This window comes from Myiozetetes cayanensis, unplaced genomic scaffold (assembly GCF_022539395.1).
Source record: "Myiozetetes cayanensis isolate MyiCay16 unplaced genomic scaffold, myiCay2020 scf3, whole genome shotgun sequence".
Lineage (NCBI taxonomy): Eukaryota > Metazoa > Chordata > Aves > Passeriformes > Tyrannidae > Myiozetetes > Myiozetetes cayanensis.
The window spans coordinates 35,198,252-35,213,207 of record NW_026087521.1 but is presented as its reverse complement, the minus strand read 5'-3'; the positions used below and the strand labels follow the sequence as shown (position 1 = coordinate 35,213,207).

Genomic DNA, 14,956 nt, shown 5'->3' with positions numbered 1-14,956 from the left:
CTCCAACCCTTGAAAAAGTAACTTTTGAAGTTAGAGCTGAGGCAGCCAACATAAGTCTGTGAGAAAACTTTGGGCATGTTCCCTCAGAAGAGGCGTAGAAGAAAAGATGAAATATGGCAAAGCAGAATTATTGGTAATAGAACGTAAAGCTGCTTTTACACTGCCTCATTTTGCATCCCATATGTTATTTCTCACTTTCAGGACTTCCTGAATTCACACATAAAGCCAGTAGAAGCAAACTACATAATTGTTTGAAACAAGGGAAATAAAAGCAGACTTGATGATGTAATGATGTTTCAAGAAACAATTATTTTAAGCAGAAATAATTAGATTTCCCTTCAGTAGCATATAATAGCATATACTTTAAGCCAATTTAGGGACAAAATCAAAATATATATCAACATTATTTCCTCACGCAGAAACAAGTATAGGGAAGAGTCTGAAGGGTGGAGACCACGAAGTGCTGCTGATAGAATTTTTCCCAAAGCAGTTTGATTCAAGTAGGACTAGCTAACTCTATTATAGAGAGAGATTTGTCTCAAATGCATTTTTTATTCCATATTGCTTCTTAGCAGGATGAGGGAAAGATGACAGAACAGTTTTTGCTTTATTGAAGCGTTTTAAAAAAATGGCTTTTGTTTACACTAAAGAACCCCAACAAAACAGACCTTCAAGGTGAAGTGAGAAAAGCTGAAGTTTATGAGTCTGACTTGGGGAAGTTCATTCCACTGTTAAGAAAGCTTCAGTCCCCTCATGGCAAGAGCTTCGTTTTGGCAGAAGAACCAAAGCGATAACTGTGGATGATCTTTAATGGTTTTTTCCTTCTCTCTGTCTTACGCTTGGCCTTTTCTGAGATGTTCAGATTGTTGTTGTTTGTGTCAGAGCTCAGGGCAGGCTGGGTATCCTGGTCTTAAATAAGATCCGCTTGTCAGTGTAACTTCTGTGAAGCAGCCTGAAGTATTTGGGTTTTTTGTTCTGCATTCAAAAATGGCAGCTACAGGCCTATTTTGTCAAAGTAACGAAGCAGGATGCTAAAGAGTTTTTATTCTTAAGCTTTCTTCCTCAGGCTACTTAGCTTCTATACCAAACAACTGCATGCCCACTCCATACCTCAAATCAAAGCCTTTTTGCTACAAATGGGAGATTTTCAGAAAAATTATGCTCAAGTCTTATTTCCAGGTCTCCTTTTTCAAAATCATAAGAACCATTGCAAGTACTTCCTGGAATACTAATTTTTTTTAAATTAGTCTAGTTTGTTAAAGATGGTGAAACTCATAGACAGCAGTTGCTTCACTTATCCGCTCTAGTCTGAATGAGTTGTGTTGCCACAGGATGAAAACTGTGCTGAATACTTCTTCAGATCAAAGTGGATGAAGGGTATAATTTTGGAGCTGAAAGATATTGCTTACAGTGGAAGTAAAGAACTGCAATTTATTATACCACCCATCCTATATTGCCTGTTCAGATTGCAAGCCTTCAGGCCTGGAACTCTGCCTGTACATTTTACATGTGCAGTATTCTCAGGATACAATATAAATAATAATATATCATCAGGGAAGGGAATAGCCCAGTGGAGCAATCCACAACTGAGTGAACCTCTCAGATATGGAACAAAGCCAGCATTACTTCAAAAACTTTTTTTTTTTTACAAAGTCAGTCAAATGCCTAAATTAAAATCCCACTCAATTGCTTTGGTCTTATCAGATTAAGTATCTGTGTGTTCATTTAATATGCCTCTCATGCATTTTATCTTTATGCTTCATTTAAATATGAGAAGCAAACACATTTTATATAGTTGTTATTCTCCAATTACTACAAAAGCTTCTTGGAATCTTTGATCATGAGAATGTTATTTCAAATCCAGTTCTGATTCGCAATTACAAAGTGTCTTTACTGAAGTTACTTTGGATGCAATTCTAATCCAAGTAGAGTAAACCACAGTCAGTACTCAAAAAAAACAGGTAGGAGTATGGAGCAGTAAAGAGATCAGAATGAACCCAAGTACCTGAGTTGATTTATGTGGTGGGAGGGGTTTTTTAGACAGAAATTCCAACCAAAGTTGTAATGATAACAAGCATCTGATGCAAAACATCAATGATTTAGCATTAGATGGTGTTTACAAAACATTATTATTAAAATACAGTAGATCAGCAAATTTTATTTTTTGTATAAGGGACACTATGATAGAGGTTCAGCCACAGGGTTTTTTGGTTTTTTGGGTTATTTTTACACAAGACCACAGAGATGTGACACAGGTATATATTGGCCACTAACCAAGTTACACATGCTTGAATGTGGACAGCTGTTAGATTATCACAAATATATTCAGAATTGTCACACAAATTGTCTCTAGATTTAGATAAGACTGAAGCTTGCACTTCACAGCCTCAGTGTCAGATAAAGCTCAGGAAGTAACAGCAGCAGAAAAAACAGATTATAAGTTGCTTTATGTCTTACATATCGTTTCTCTCTAGTCTTTTTTGAGTGGTGAAGGAGCTGTAGCATAGAACTAAAGAGAGTGATGGAGCTTATGAAGTAAGCAAATCTTTGGGCAAATGTACAAAATATACAACAAGAAAATAATTTTACTGCAAAGTCAACAAGAAGGCATGCAGTAGCAATGGCTAGGTGACAAATTGAAAAAGGGATTTGTTTAAATTTATGCATAGGGTATTTTCAGATGTCCCAAAGCCTTAGCTTAATATCTGTAAAGGAATGCTGTAAAGTCTAAACTATCAAGAAATATAAAACATTACTAAGTGACCCTTCAACTATTAAAATGTGGCTTCTTCATTCACTGATTTATTACCATCATTCACCAGAGGTCTGATGGAAACCCACTCACTTCACAAGGATTGAAGGTAAGGTTTGTTTAGTGAAGTACTGAGCATTTCCAGCTCCAAACGCAAAGGCAGGGCACTTGCAAGCATTTCGTACCACATGAGATCAGATTAAAATATGAGGAACCTCTTTTCAAGCAATGAATCCATGAGAAGTTTTACTGCCTATCCATTTTAAAATACTCATACCGTGCCAGCCTGTTCCAAAAAAGTAATTACTTTGTTTCTGCCTTTTATTCTTGAGGGGAAAAAGAATACTAGAAAGAAATCACAATCTTAGAAATGTATGTTCTCTATTCTCAGCTAAGGACTAGGACTAATTTCTTTTTTTAATAATTAAAATAAATTTATTAATAAAAAATATGCAAAACTGAAAACACAGTTTATTTTAAATTCATATAGTCTGTGTTTGCTATTTGAAACTGTAGGCTCCTGACTGTTAAATAATGTAGAATGAATCTATCAGGACACAGGACTAGCAGACTGATCAATGATGAGGTACTCAAAGAGTAAAAACTACTACCTGAGAGGAGCATGGTGACCTGCAGGCCTGGCAGTTGAGTGCATATCAATCAGTTTTGCCCTCTGATATTGCCCACAATGTTTTGTCATAATCCAGGGCAATGCCCATGCTCATCAAATACTGCAACTCCTGGCTGTTGCTGATAAGGACTATAAAAGGAAGATTCAGAGCAACTACAAAGCTTTGCAAAGCAGTGGATGCTTTGATCACTTTAAACACCATGTAGTAGGGTGCTGGAATTCAGTCTGCCTGGTTTAATCCTGCCTCACCATTCAAACATGCTTAACCTGTAGCAAGAAGGAAAAAAATCAGTTCTAATTTGTCCAATATATGCATTTATTCTACAGTCACTAAAAAGTTATGTAACTTCTGAAGGTAATGGGAAGACAATTCCATCTAATTTAGATATTTTATTTACTAAGGATGTAACCCTTATCTGAGATGGTGGCTTTATTCAGCTTGAAAAAAAAGCACTCTGTTTTTTGTAGTGCCCTAATTGCTAACTGAGGTTATAGTTTTCCTTCACCTGTTCCCTATCTGGTCCTAGAGAAGTCTTGCAGAGCTGACTGTCACAGCTCCCTGTGGGCAGCACCGCTGGAATACTCTCATGATCTCATGGTTAAGAACTTCTAAAACTGTGTGATGCAGATTCAGTTTCCCTTGGGAATATTTAGCTTACCAAGAAAATGCTTCAACTACTGCATAAACTTCCATACAGAAAGCAGGAAATAACACCAAAAGTTAAATGCAAGCTCCTCAAACCTAACTTCTCAACATTCTCCTTACCACCTACTCAAAGTTCAGGTGGCTTATGACCTGAATGGAGCTTTAGGTGGGGACACAGTTATCACTCTAATCAGGACAGTGATTAAAACAAAAATTACCTGGATTAATTCTTGCTTTAGCAAGCATAGAGAGGAAGAAGGAGCCACATGCTGGTCCTGCTACGTTCAAGAGACTTGGTGCATGGAACAATACAGTGGTGCAGCACTATTCTGGACTATTTTGGACTCCAAATTTGGAGTCCAAAAGTAATCCCCCCTGTTACATGCAGAGAGACATAAACCTTGTTGGTTTTACCCACTTTAAATACTTATATTTACCCAGCATGGTACTGCTTAAAGATGCAAGCTTAGAAACTATGATTTATCTGTGAAATGATTCTATGATCTATTGTTTGGAGTCATTTAAACAGAGGTGCAATTCTGTCTGCTTAATTCAGCAGGTGAAGAAGACCATTCTTAGTCATATATCCTGTTTCTTGATCCTAAGAATAAAGATAACAATGTTTCACTTAGAAGCCTGTTAAAATAAAACCCATGCATTTTATTAACATTCTAGATCAGAGGTTAAATAAAACGTGTTATTTGAAATAAAGCTGATTTGTAGATTGAAAAAAACATGAAATTTGCCAGATGTTGCATAAGTAAGACATTGAAGAAAAAAAGATGTTGAACACTTCAGGTGAAACTATTAGCAAAGCAGAAGCCAGTAGATCAGATGAAATTTGTTTCTGTCCTAGATTACAGAATTCCCCACAGCTGTGGGAATAAGAAGGGCCAGCCTCTCGTTCAGCAAATTAACATCTTACAAAGTATAGTAATTACTAGTGGGGTAGTAGGACAAATACTGCATATTGCAATGCTAATGAATTCTTTTTATGGCCTAATCACCTGGCATTCTCGAGGGTTTTCGTACAAAAATCTAAATGTACATTTTAATTTTGGATGTTTACTGGCTATTGCATAGGCAAGACTGTTTCACTAGAAGCTTACATGATTTCATGTTCTAGCTTAAAATATTTAAAAATGGAAATAGTATAAATATATCATAAATGAATGTTAAATAAATCCCAAACAAATATATGTAACAGGAATTTTTGATTGTTGCTATTCTTTTCTACCATCCTAATTCTCTTCTTTTTCCCTCACTTTAGCTGTTCTTCCCTGTTATATTCAGAAAAATTAGAAGTTTCAACACACTTGGAAGCCAAAGGTTCATTCATAGTATTCAGTAAGCATTAATTAGTCAAAGAAGCTTATTGCCTTTATCAACATGAAGTTTAAAAGATTAATTACATTTACTTGCGGAAAATCCTGCCATTTTGGACCTGCAATTAAAGCACACGCAATTGAGTGCAAGGAAAGTATGCAGTCCAGTAGACTGCCTAAGTTATCTTATTGTCACATAATCTTGGCCTGAAAAAAAAAAAAAAAAGACTAAAAACCAGACCACAACAAATCTAAAAACAACCCCTAAGATTTGCGTTTTGAAAGCTGAAATAAACAAAACTTGTAAACAAACACTTTTTTTGTGCTTCCTGGCACATCACACTTGATTTGTTGACAAGGTTGCCAAACAGTTTCATAAAATGCAAGAGATAATTTGGTCATCTCTACAGAAACAAATACAAGTTGTCTAATCAGATGATCAAATCTCAAAGAAAATGAGATCAACCAAACATATCACAGATCTGCTGAATTCCTAATAAACTGCTGTTGAGACTGGAGAATATTTTGGACATACCTGCCACCTGGTGTTTGGGAAATAACCTTATGTCTGAAAACAACCTGAAATTCTCTTAAATCTGTATCCCCATTAAGAAGTAAACAAACACTGGTATATTTATTATGAATTAAATGCATAAACAGCAAAGAGTTGGTGTTATTACCAGCACCTGTCTAGAAAGAAAATGAACAGGGTGACTTAATATTCCTTCTAGTCCTTCTAGTCCCATCTCTATTAACTACAAAAATTCTCAAGTAAATCTTTGACTTAACTGTATCTACACATCTCCTGTCAGATAATGGCACTTTTCATGGGAAACCTCCTTGGCAACAGCCTTATACAACTTCACAGGCTTAGTGTGCCAAACCCAAAGGAAAGAACTAACTTATATGAGATGGAGCTGGGTAAGAAAAGGACTAGTCATACATAACACTGGGTAGTGAGTAATCAGTCAGTGTCTGAAATTACTGTGATCAGTGTTAATTTGTCTTAGCTGAAACACTTAAAACCCCAAGCCTTTATAGTGGAAGAGGCAATGACACTACTAGTTTTGCATATTTGATGCCTAAAGTAAACATTCCTCATTGGTAAAATTCATAATAGTAAGCATGTAAACCACGCTTGCAGCTGAGATAAACCATGTTTTATGTTTACCCACGAAAGGGTGGAGCCTAAAGTGGAGCCTAAAGCTTCAGTGTAAAAAACTGAACAAATTACTATGTGCTTCAGCAATATCAAAGTGTACCTACAGCACAGTGAGAGTTTTTTCCCCTCCTTTGCAAAGCAAGATTTAAATACATTTCTTTCATAATTTTAACTCAGGATGAAACCATAGTCTGAAGTCAGTCTCAGCAATAAAAATAGGTAGCATTTAAGTTAGCACCCTGGTAAGCACAATCCATAACTATTTGTCTGGGACTTCATAGAAATGCCAACAGTAAAGCAGAGTGTAGTGTTTGGGTTTTTGTTTTTCTTCAAGGCAATGCAGGTCAAAGGCAACTGTGTCCTAACGTGCCCCACTCTACTTCAGTTCTAGTAACTTTGAAAATGATACGTATTAGAAGGTCAGCACTTACAGTAAATGTACTGTGTACACACACTCCAATGTTTATATCAACTACTCTTTTACAGGCAGAGCACACAGGCCCAACATAACCTATCTGTTAATTGAGATCCATGCAGTTCTTGGGGTGACCTCTGCAGGGCCAGGAGTTGGGACTCAGTGATCTTTGTGGGTCCCATCCAGCTCAGGATATTCTATAACTCTATAGTTCCATGATTAATTCTCATTAACTTCTCCCAGAATTTAATTACAGCCTAATACAGGGCTTAATTGCTTTCTCAGCATCTAAAGAAAATATTTTCTAATGAGAGCACAGAACATAAGAGGGAACTTTGTAAAGCACAAGGTAGTCTTGCTGTTGTCTATCAACAGTAACTGATCAGCACAGACAGGACTGTTTTCTTGCCTTACTATTGACAGAGGAGCCTAATGATGCTTCTGTGATCTTTGCAGAGAGCATAAAGGAGAAGAGACACAAAAAGTTGAAAGAAAAACAGAGGAAAAGAAGACCTCTAACCACAAACAAAAACTACATCACTGGTGAAGCATGCTGATGGCTACTAACAATGGAGCAAGGATCGTTGCTTCTGTTAAGTTGGCTGTCTATTCGACATTTTTAAAGATGTAAACAAAAGGAATACTTTAGGCTCCTACAAAGAAGTTGGATTCAAAAGGTTCATTTCTATGCTTTTTTGGTCTGTTCAAGTCTGTTTCAGCAGACCTGTTCATGTTAGTCACAGCTCTTGCAGAACTTGTTTAATATTCTCTGAGTTAGTCCTCACTAGTAGTAATTTAACTGATTAATATAATGTCGCATTCAACCTAGTATCACCAAAACTGTGCTTTCCATTTTGTGCATTTTTGTTTCAGCATGCACAATATACTGTGACCCGTGCCAAGTCTTATTTTCAATGCACAGCTCTGAAAATGGCATTCTGCTGAAGTGAAATTCTCACATTCTTCTTCAGCTGCTGTTTAAAAGGAAACTGGCTGCTGAATCAATAAACCAAAGCACTTAGCTAGCCAGAAAAATGTGGAGTGCGCAGTGGTAGGAAGGATCTGCATGGACACTGCTGGTACAAGCTGTTCCTCATCTATGTCTATACATACCATAAACCAAATATGCCAAGTTTGTTACTGTTCTTAATGAAAAGCTGAAGTCTACGTAGGGAGTGATGAAACTCTTTCAGTTCTAAATCTTCACCAAGCCATAGTAAAAGCCAATCATCACTTGTTTCAAATATGAAGAAATAAATGCTTTGTTCTCAAAGCATTGCTAAGATCGGACTAGAGAGAGGAGTGAGAATATTTGAGAGGAACACCTGTTTAGACACTGAGGTCAGTGAATAAGGAGGGGGAGGAGGTGCCGAGATTCCCCTACAGCCCATGGTGAACACCATGGTGAGAGAAGCTGCCCCCCTGCAGCCCATGAAGGTCCATGGTGGAGCAGAGATTCACCTGCAGCCTGTAGAGGACCCCACACCAAAGCAGGTGGATGCCCAAAGGAGGCCGTGACCCTGTGGGAAGCCCACACTGGAACAGGGTCCCATCAGGACCTGTAGCCCTGGGGAGAGGGGAGCACATGCAGGACCAGGTTTGCTGGCAGGACTTGTGACCCTGCAGGGGACCCATGCTGGAAGCCATAGGAAGGACTGACGCTGCAGAAGTTCATGAAGGACTGTCCTCTGTAGGAGGGACCCATGCTGGAACACGGGAAGAGTGGAAGAAGGAAGGAATGGCAGAAACAATGTTTGCTGAAGTGACTGAAGTACAATACAAGTATTAAACAAACTCCTACAAATCAGGACTGGAATAATCTGCTTCTGTGCACAGCTTGTAGAACTGATGCACTTATATATGTTAAAGCAGCTTTGAGGCTAGAAACTCTTATCTGTAGATATAGAAGTTATTTAAAATCCTGTTTTCAGAAAGTGTTTTAACTGTGCTGGTAACAGACACACCAATATCACTGTAACCAGACTTAAACAACTTGTGTACCACTGTATTTCAACCTCTGCCCTAAATCAGGGTATGCTATTTACAATTGTTCCTTACACTTCCACAGGTGGATGGAGACAAAAAATATTAAAATAAAAAATTGCATATTTTATTTTTAGCTCTAAAGATGCATCTCTAAACAATCAGTAGAAAAAAAAACAAGTAAAAAAAGTAAACACCAGCATTTTGTAAAATAACATTGAACTAATACAAGACTTAATACAAAGTTTTCATGTACGACTCAAATGCAGTTTAAAAAAAAAAAAAAAGTAGTCTGGTCTAAGACCCCTTCTACTTGAAATAACTTGTTAAGTACCCACAGATTTTAACTATAAAACAAGGATACATTCTTTCTTTTTTCTTCCATTTGTGAAGTTGATTGCCACAAACTTCAATCACTTGCCAGTGAAATTCTCATAGTTTCGGTTACAGAACTGAACTTATACAGTTCCATGACTGAAGTCCTCCCGTTTTCAGCATAGGCTCTTTATCAAGTCCACACTTGTCACATATCTTTAGACTGATCATCTTCTTCAAGTTTTCTGATTTCACTCTTTAAACAGTTGATGGTTTCACGACTTGCTTTTAGTCTTTCTTTAAGCTCAGCAATTTCAAAACTAGTCTTCTTTTTGGCAGCTTCCAGCTTTTCCCTGGTTTTCACTTCAAGATCTGCAACTGTGGTGGTGATAAAGAAAAATTAAATATTATAAATACCACGAAAAGTTGTAATTATTTTAACTGAAACAGTAATTTTGATAGTGTGTGTCCTGAAAAAAAAAAATCTATTGCTGTTAGCCTTAAGAGTTTCAATGATTGTAATCAAAATGGTATCCAAAACCAAACCTGGATTTCAAAAACACCCAGGAAGTTTGTTTTGTGGCCTCATTCAGCCCTCGGCCCATCAGTTTTGTGGATGGAGTTACACAATTCATGAAATCATTTTCTAGAGGTTTTTTTTAAGATTAAGTAAAACCTGGCATGGTGACAGCAAATGGGAAATTAGAACTATGGATATGTGGTGCCTAGTGACAGCACTTGAGGCCACAGGCACAAACAGAAACATGGGAGGTTCCTCTGAACATCAGGAAACTTTTACTGTGAAAGTGACCAAGTGCTGGCATAGGTTGCCCAGAGAGGTTGTGGAATCTCCATCCTTGGAGATATTTAGAAGCTGTCTGGACACAGTCCTGGGGAATCAGCTGTAGTGGCCCTACTCGAGCACAGGGTGGACACGATGGCACTAGAAGTCCCTTCAAGTCTCCACCATTCTGTGGTTCCTTTTCCATGTACTGTAACCACCTTCTACTCTTTGTCTCACTGGAGTTTAATTCTACATGTCTAAACAGTTGTGGTGCTTCCTTTGCTTTTACAAATCCCTGACATCAAGTATCTTTTTTTTAATATTTTTTCATGTACAAGGTTTTGGACAGAGATGGTACAGCCAACAAATCTATGAAGGCCACAGAGATCCCTTCATATCCCATACATTACACAATCGTGGGCAGTGGCAAATTTTATCTGCTTTAGTGGCGCATTTTAAGGAAATATATATACAAAAAACATACTAAAAGTTTCTACCTACTCTCTGGAGAAACACACAAAAATTTGAAGTGAGAAATGTTTAAAAGTGGACAAGACTTTTTTATGAATCATGTTATTAAACATTTTCTAAATGAAAGCCATAACTACATGCAATGTAACAAAAATCCACCTCAAGACTGGCTAAACTGAGCTAGAAATTACATGGAGCTCGCACATCCACAGAGCCAAGCAGACGTAAGGCAAATCAGAACCTGAACTTTGAAGAGCTTCAAACTCATAATCACTCTCCACTCTTTAGGTCTAGGCATTTGCTTTCCAAAAAATACTTGGCATTTGTTGTCAGGTGAACGTAAGGCCAGGTGAGCTGGACTACGATGGCATTAGAGTTTGTAATTAACAAGGCAGGATTTGGGCTCAATAAATATTACATTTGTTTTCTGAGAGTAGAATATAAGAGATGAAATCCAGAAGATCAGAACAGAAATTATCACTAAATGCATTACAATTCATGAACCAATGGATCTTTATTTAATTTCTTTAATTCCCTTAATATTTTTGTTTACATGTGGAGACAAATTAGATAAAAAGGACACAAAAAACATTATGCTGTACTGAATAAGTATGTTATGAAACTACCTACAGTTCAAGAATTAGAAGGGAAAACGACAGGAACAGCTTTCAGATACTACTCTTTATTCCCAAAGGGCTGCTGCTTTGACTTAAACACCACTAACTGTTCCTATTTTAGTGCTGAACAGAATTATACCACAGAGTGGCCTTCATTTATTTGGTTTTGACTCATTTCAAAGATGTTAAACTAGGTGTAGATCACGCACTCTTCATATTGAGTAATTTCTAATTTTTTTTCAGCACACATACAGATCAGAAAATCTTGAAAGTTTTCAAATAAGTATTAATATCTTTGCAAAAGTTGAAGTTAAATTTAATGTAAAAATAGCACTTTTTAATCAGCATCCAAATCCATTGTATTGTTACAGCCCAGGAAAAGAACAGCAATAAAAGCAAAACCAACTACTGTTTATTTCTAAAATTAAAATATTTTAATTTTCAACTTACACTCTGTTTCATGCTTATAAGCACCTAGTGTTAGTTGACGAGATGTTGTTAACAGCTGCTGCATCATTGCAGTAGGATCTTGAAATATCTAATGAAGGAGAAAAATACATAGTATCACTAATACTCTTCAAAATAAAGTGAGGATTACATTAAAAACATTCATACCATTTCATCATAGAATTCAGAAACTACAGTTTTCTTCCCCAGGATGGCATTTGTATCCGACTGAAAAAGCTTCAGCAAGTGATATAAGGTTACCTATGCAAAGACAGAATTTTATTAGCTTGACAATTGTAGGGAAATAGAAATCTTGTTCTAGATACCAACAAGTAGCACTTGTTCCTACAAAACAATTGTATAGGATTTAAAAATCTTTTAGGAATGCAAAAATAAATGTCATATAGCTTCAGTGGAATTACTTCTATTCAATATTAATTGTTAAAACATGCCAACTAGCCAAAGGTTTATTGATACTTTAAAAGTGTCTGGGCAAGTGGCTTAGCACTGTTGTATAAAAACTACTACTACCACCACCTTCTCTCAAACATTTCCAAATTGATGATTTAATTCAAGCAAACTTTCCCAATTCATCTGTTAGAAAGTGTTTTCTGTGACCTTATCATCCCTTCTTGTGAAAGAAGAACACCAGGGGGGCTTGTGAATAGCTTTTCCCTGAAATCTCTCCTTATGGAGTTACTCTTCCATTACCGCACTGCACATGGCAGGGTGGGGAGAGGAATGGAAGCCCTCTGTCCAGCCCTGAGGAACCACTAACCACTTGGACCATGGCCTGAGTAAAGGACACACAGCCCACAGTTCTCCCCTTCCACAAACAGGCCCCATGAGTGGTCATAGAACAGAGCAATACCTTACTCCACTCGGTACTTCCTGGAAAGGGAGAACATGACAGGCTCTGAAACACCCTTCCAAGAACAGCAGCAAGGAAAAAAACACCCAACCAACTTTAAGACAGCTTGGTCAAGCTGTGAACAGAACTAGGATGACAAGTCACGATGCTGCTGAGTACAACAGCACAAGAAGCCCTTTCTATCGATCGTCACATATTCAAGAAAAATCTAGAATTCAGTTTCCCTCCCATTTAGCAAAAAGCGGATAAAGCAAAAGACTACTGAAATTCATGTGACAGAAGTAACTCAGTCCTTCAGAAATAAACATCCTCTTCCCCTAAAATAGAGTAATTGAGTTTCCTACCTAAACTTGTACAAACAAACCTACAAGATATGTCTAAAACGCAGGAAGGAAAGAAAAATTAATTCCAATGCTTTATGCAACTACAGGAATGTCTTAACCTGGTTTTCTTAGGGCAGAGACTAATGCTAGCATAGTACCTTTACCACTTTTTAAATGATTTTGATCTGACAGACAAAAAAAAAAAAAAGTTTAAATATTCAAATATCCTAGAACTAGGAAGCTACATGGAAGAAAAATCCTCAGCGTGTGCTCAAACCAAGTAAGGTGCAACATGCAGTCACATATTAGTAAATGTCAGAGAAGCCAAGTGCAGGAAAAGCAGTCATGAATGCCAGTAGCAAAGCACAGAAACAGGAAAATGTGGCCAATCATTAAATTCACTTTCTACAAGAACAGGCGTTATTAATTCCCCAGCCAATGGGACTTATTTTGACCACCAATGTCCTAGAGCACAGCTTTAGGCCACCATAATTAATTGTTGTTAAAAGTTCAATGTACTTACAGGTCTTTCATTTGGATCAATGAAAAATATCTTAATGATTATTTCAAATTCACCCCAGCCCGTTTCGGTGATTTCATATGGTGGTTTGGTAACAACTGCAGTAGGAAACACAGAAGAGTTAACCCAATGACAAAAAGCCTCAGTGGAACAAAGAAAGGAATAAAAAACTGCAACAAAAGCCCAATTCTAGGAACAAATGCTCAAATGCAAAACCTACCTCTTAAAGGATTACCGTAGCTTTCATGCAACTTGAACTGAATTTTTTTTACGTAGGCAGACATGTCCTAAAACAGAAATATTGGTATTTCCGATAATTCATACAGCACACCAACCTACTCTTTAGTCATCTATCCTACATGCCTACCGCTCTTCTGACACAAGCACAGTATTTCTTCTGACTTTAAACACAGATGGAAAGCAAAATGGTGAATCCAAAAATTAGTACTGGCACACAGGTCTGTCGGTATTTTGTCCCCATGAACGCTCGCCACTCTTCCCCCTAACCTAGAAAGATTACTCCGGAAACGTAAAAAGAAATATGTTTTCCCCATCGTTTTCCCTTTCCAGACCCCGGCCCGTTCCAGCGCTGCTCGCCTGGCGTTCCCCACAGCGGAGGGCATGGTTTGGGCTGGGAAACACCTCCACCACCACGGGAGTCCAACCCTTAACCCAGCGCTGCCAGGGCCACCGCTACACCACGTCCCTGGGTGCCACATCCACACGCGTTTTGAAGAGTGGCGGGGATGGCGATTCCCCCCCTTCCGCGGGCAGCTGTTCCAGCGCCCGGCCCCCCTCCCCGAGCAGCGCGGCCGTACCTCGTTCCGGTACGGCTTCACGTACACCGTCCACTGGTGAGTGTGGCCATCCTCCTCCCTCTTCTTCCCAAAATACCGCGCGACGTTCCCGTACACGATCGGCTTCACAATGGTAACGCCCTGAAGCGCCAGGGAGACAACCAGACAGGCACGGTCAGAAAGGCGCTGCCCCTCGCGGCCCGACCCCCGCCGAGGCCCCGCCGGCCGCACCTTCACCCTGCCGCCGGAGTCAGGCCCGAACTCTGCCATTCTCTTGAACATATTGCCGGGGGGCGCCGCCCGCCGCCGCCCGCCCGCGCCGCGCCCGCCCCGCCCGGCCCCGGCCCCGGCCCCGCCGCCGCGACCGCCGCCGCCCCGCGACCGCCATGCCCCGCGGCTTCCGGGGCGGGGCTGCGGGCCTGCGCCCACGGGCCCGGCCGAGCGGGGCGGGACGGGCAGGGCTGGAGCGCGGCGGCCGCGGCCCGGCTGGCACAGCGGGGACGTCACGGAAGGGACCGCAAAGCCCATCCACCTCCAACCCCCCACCCGCCGTGGGCACGGACACCCACCAGGCCAGGAGGCTCAAAGCCCCAGCCAACCTGGCCCTGAACACTTCCAGTGATGGAGCATCCGGAGCTCCTCTGGGCAACCTGTTCCAGTGCCTCACTGGCCCTATAGAGAAGAATTTCCTTCTTGTATCTAATTTAAATATACTCTCAGTTTAAAGCCATTACCCCTTGTCCTGTCACTACGTGCCCTTGCAAAAATGTCCCTCTCCAGCTCTCTTAGAGGCCCCTTTAGGTACTGGACAGCTGCTCTAAGGGATACCTGGAGCCTTCTCTAGGCTGAACAACCCCAACCCTCAGCCTGTCTTTCTAGGAGAGGTGCTCCATCCCT

The 14,956-nt window shown here is 39.5% G+C and overlaps 1 protein-coding gene across 2 annotated transcripts; it reads right to left on the bottom strand.

The window, feature by feature from the left end:
* Positions 1–4,668: 4,668 nt before the first annotated feature.
* Positions 4,669–14,401, bottom strand: YEATS4 (YEATS domain containing 4). 2 transcript variants are annotated; one of them, XM_050324714.1, is made up of 7 exons: positions 14,291–14,401; positions 14,081–14,200; positions 13,483–13,549; positions 13,266–13,360; positions 11,717–11,809; positions 11,552–11,639; positions 4,669–9,607 (listed from the first exon to the last, which is right to left on the bottom strand). In XM_050324714.1, the coding sequence occupies exons 1-7, from the start codon at positions 14,339–14,341 to the stop codon at positions 9,438–9,440; spliced, it is 684 nt and encodes a 227-aa protein (XP_050180671.1). In that variant the 5' UTR covers positions 14,342–14,401; the 3' UTR covers positions 4,669–9,437. The 2 variants fall into 2 exon arrangements, with proteins under 2 accessions (XP_050180671.1, XP_050180672.1); XM_050324715.1 differs by lacking the exon at positions 11,717–11,809 and having other exon boundaries at positions 14,291–14,369.
* Positions 14,402–14,956: the final 555 nt, after the last annotated feature.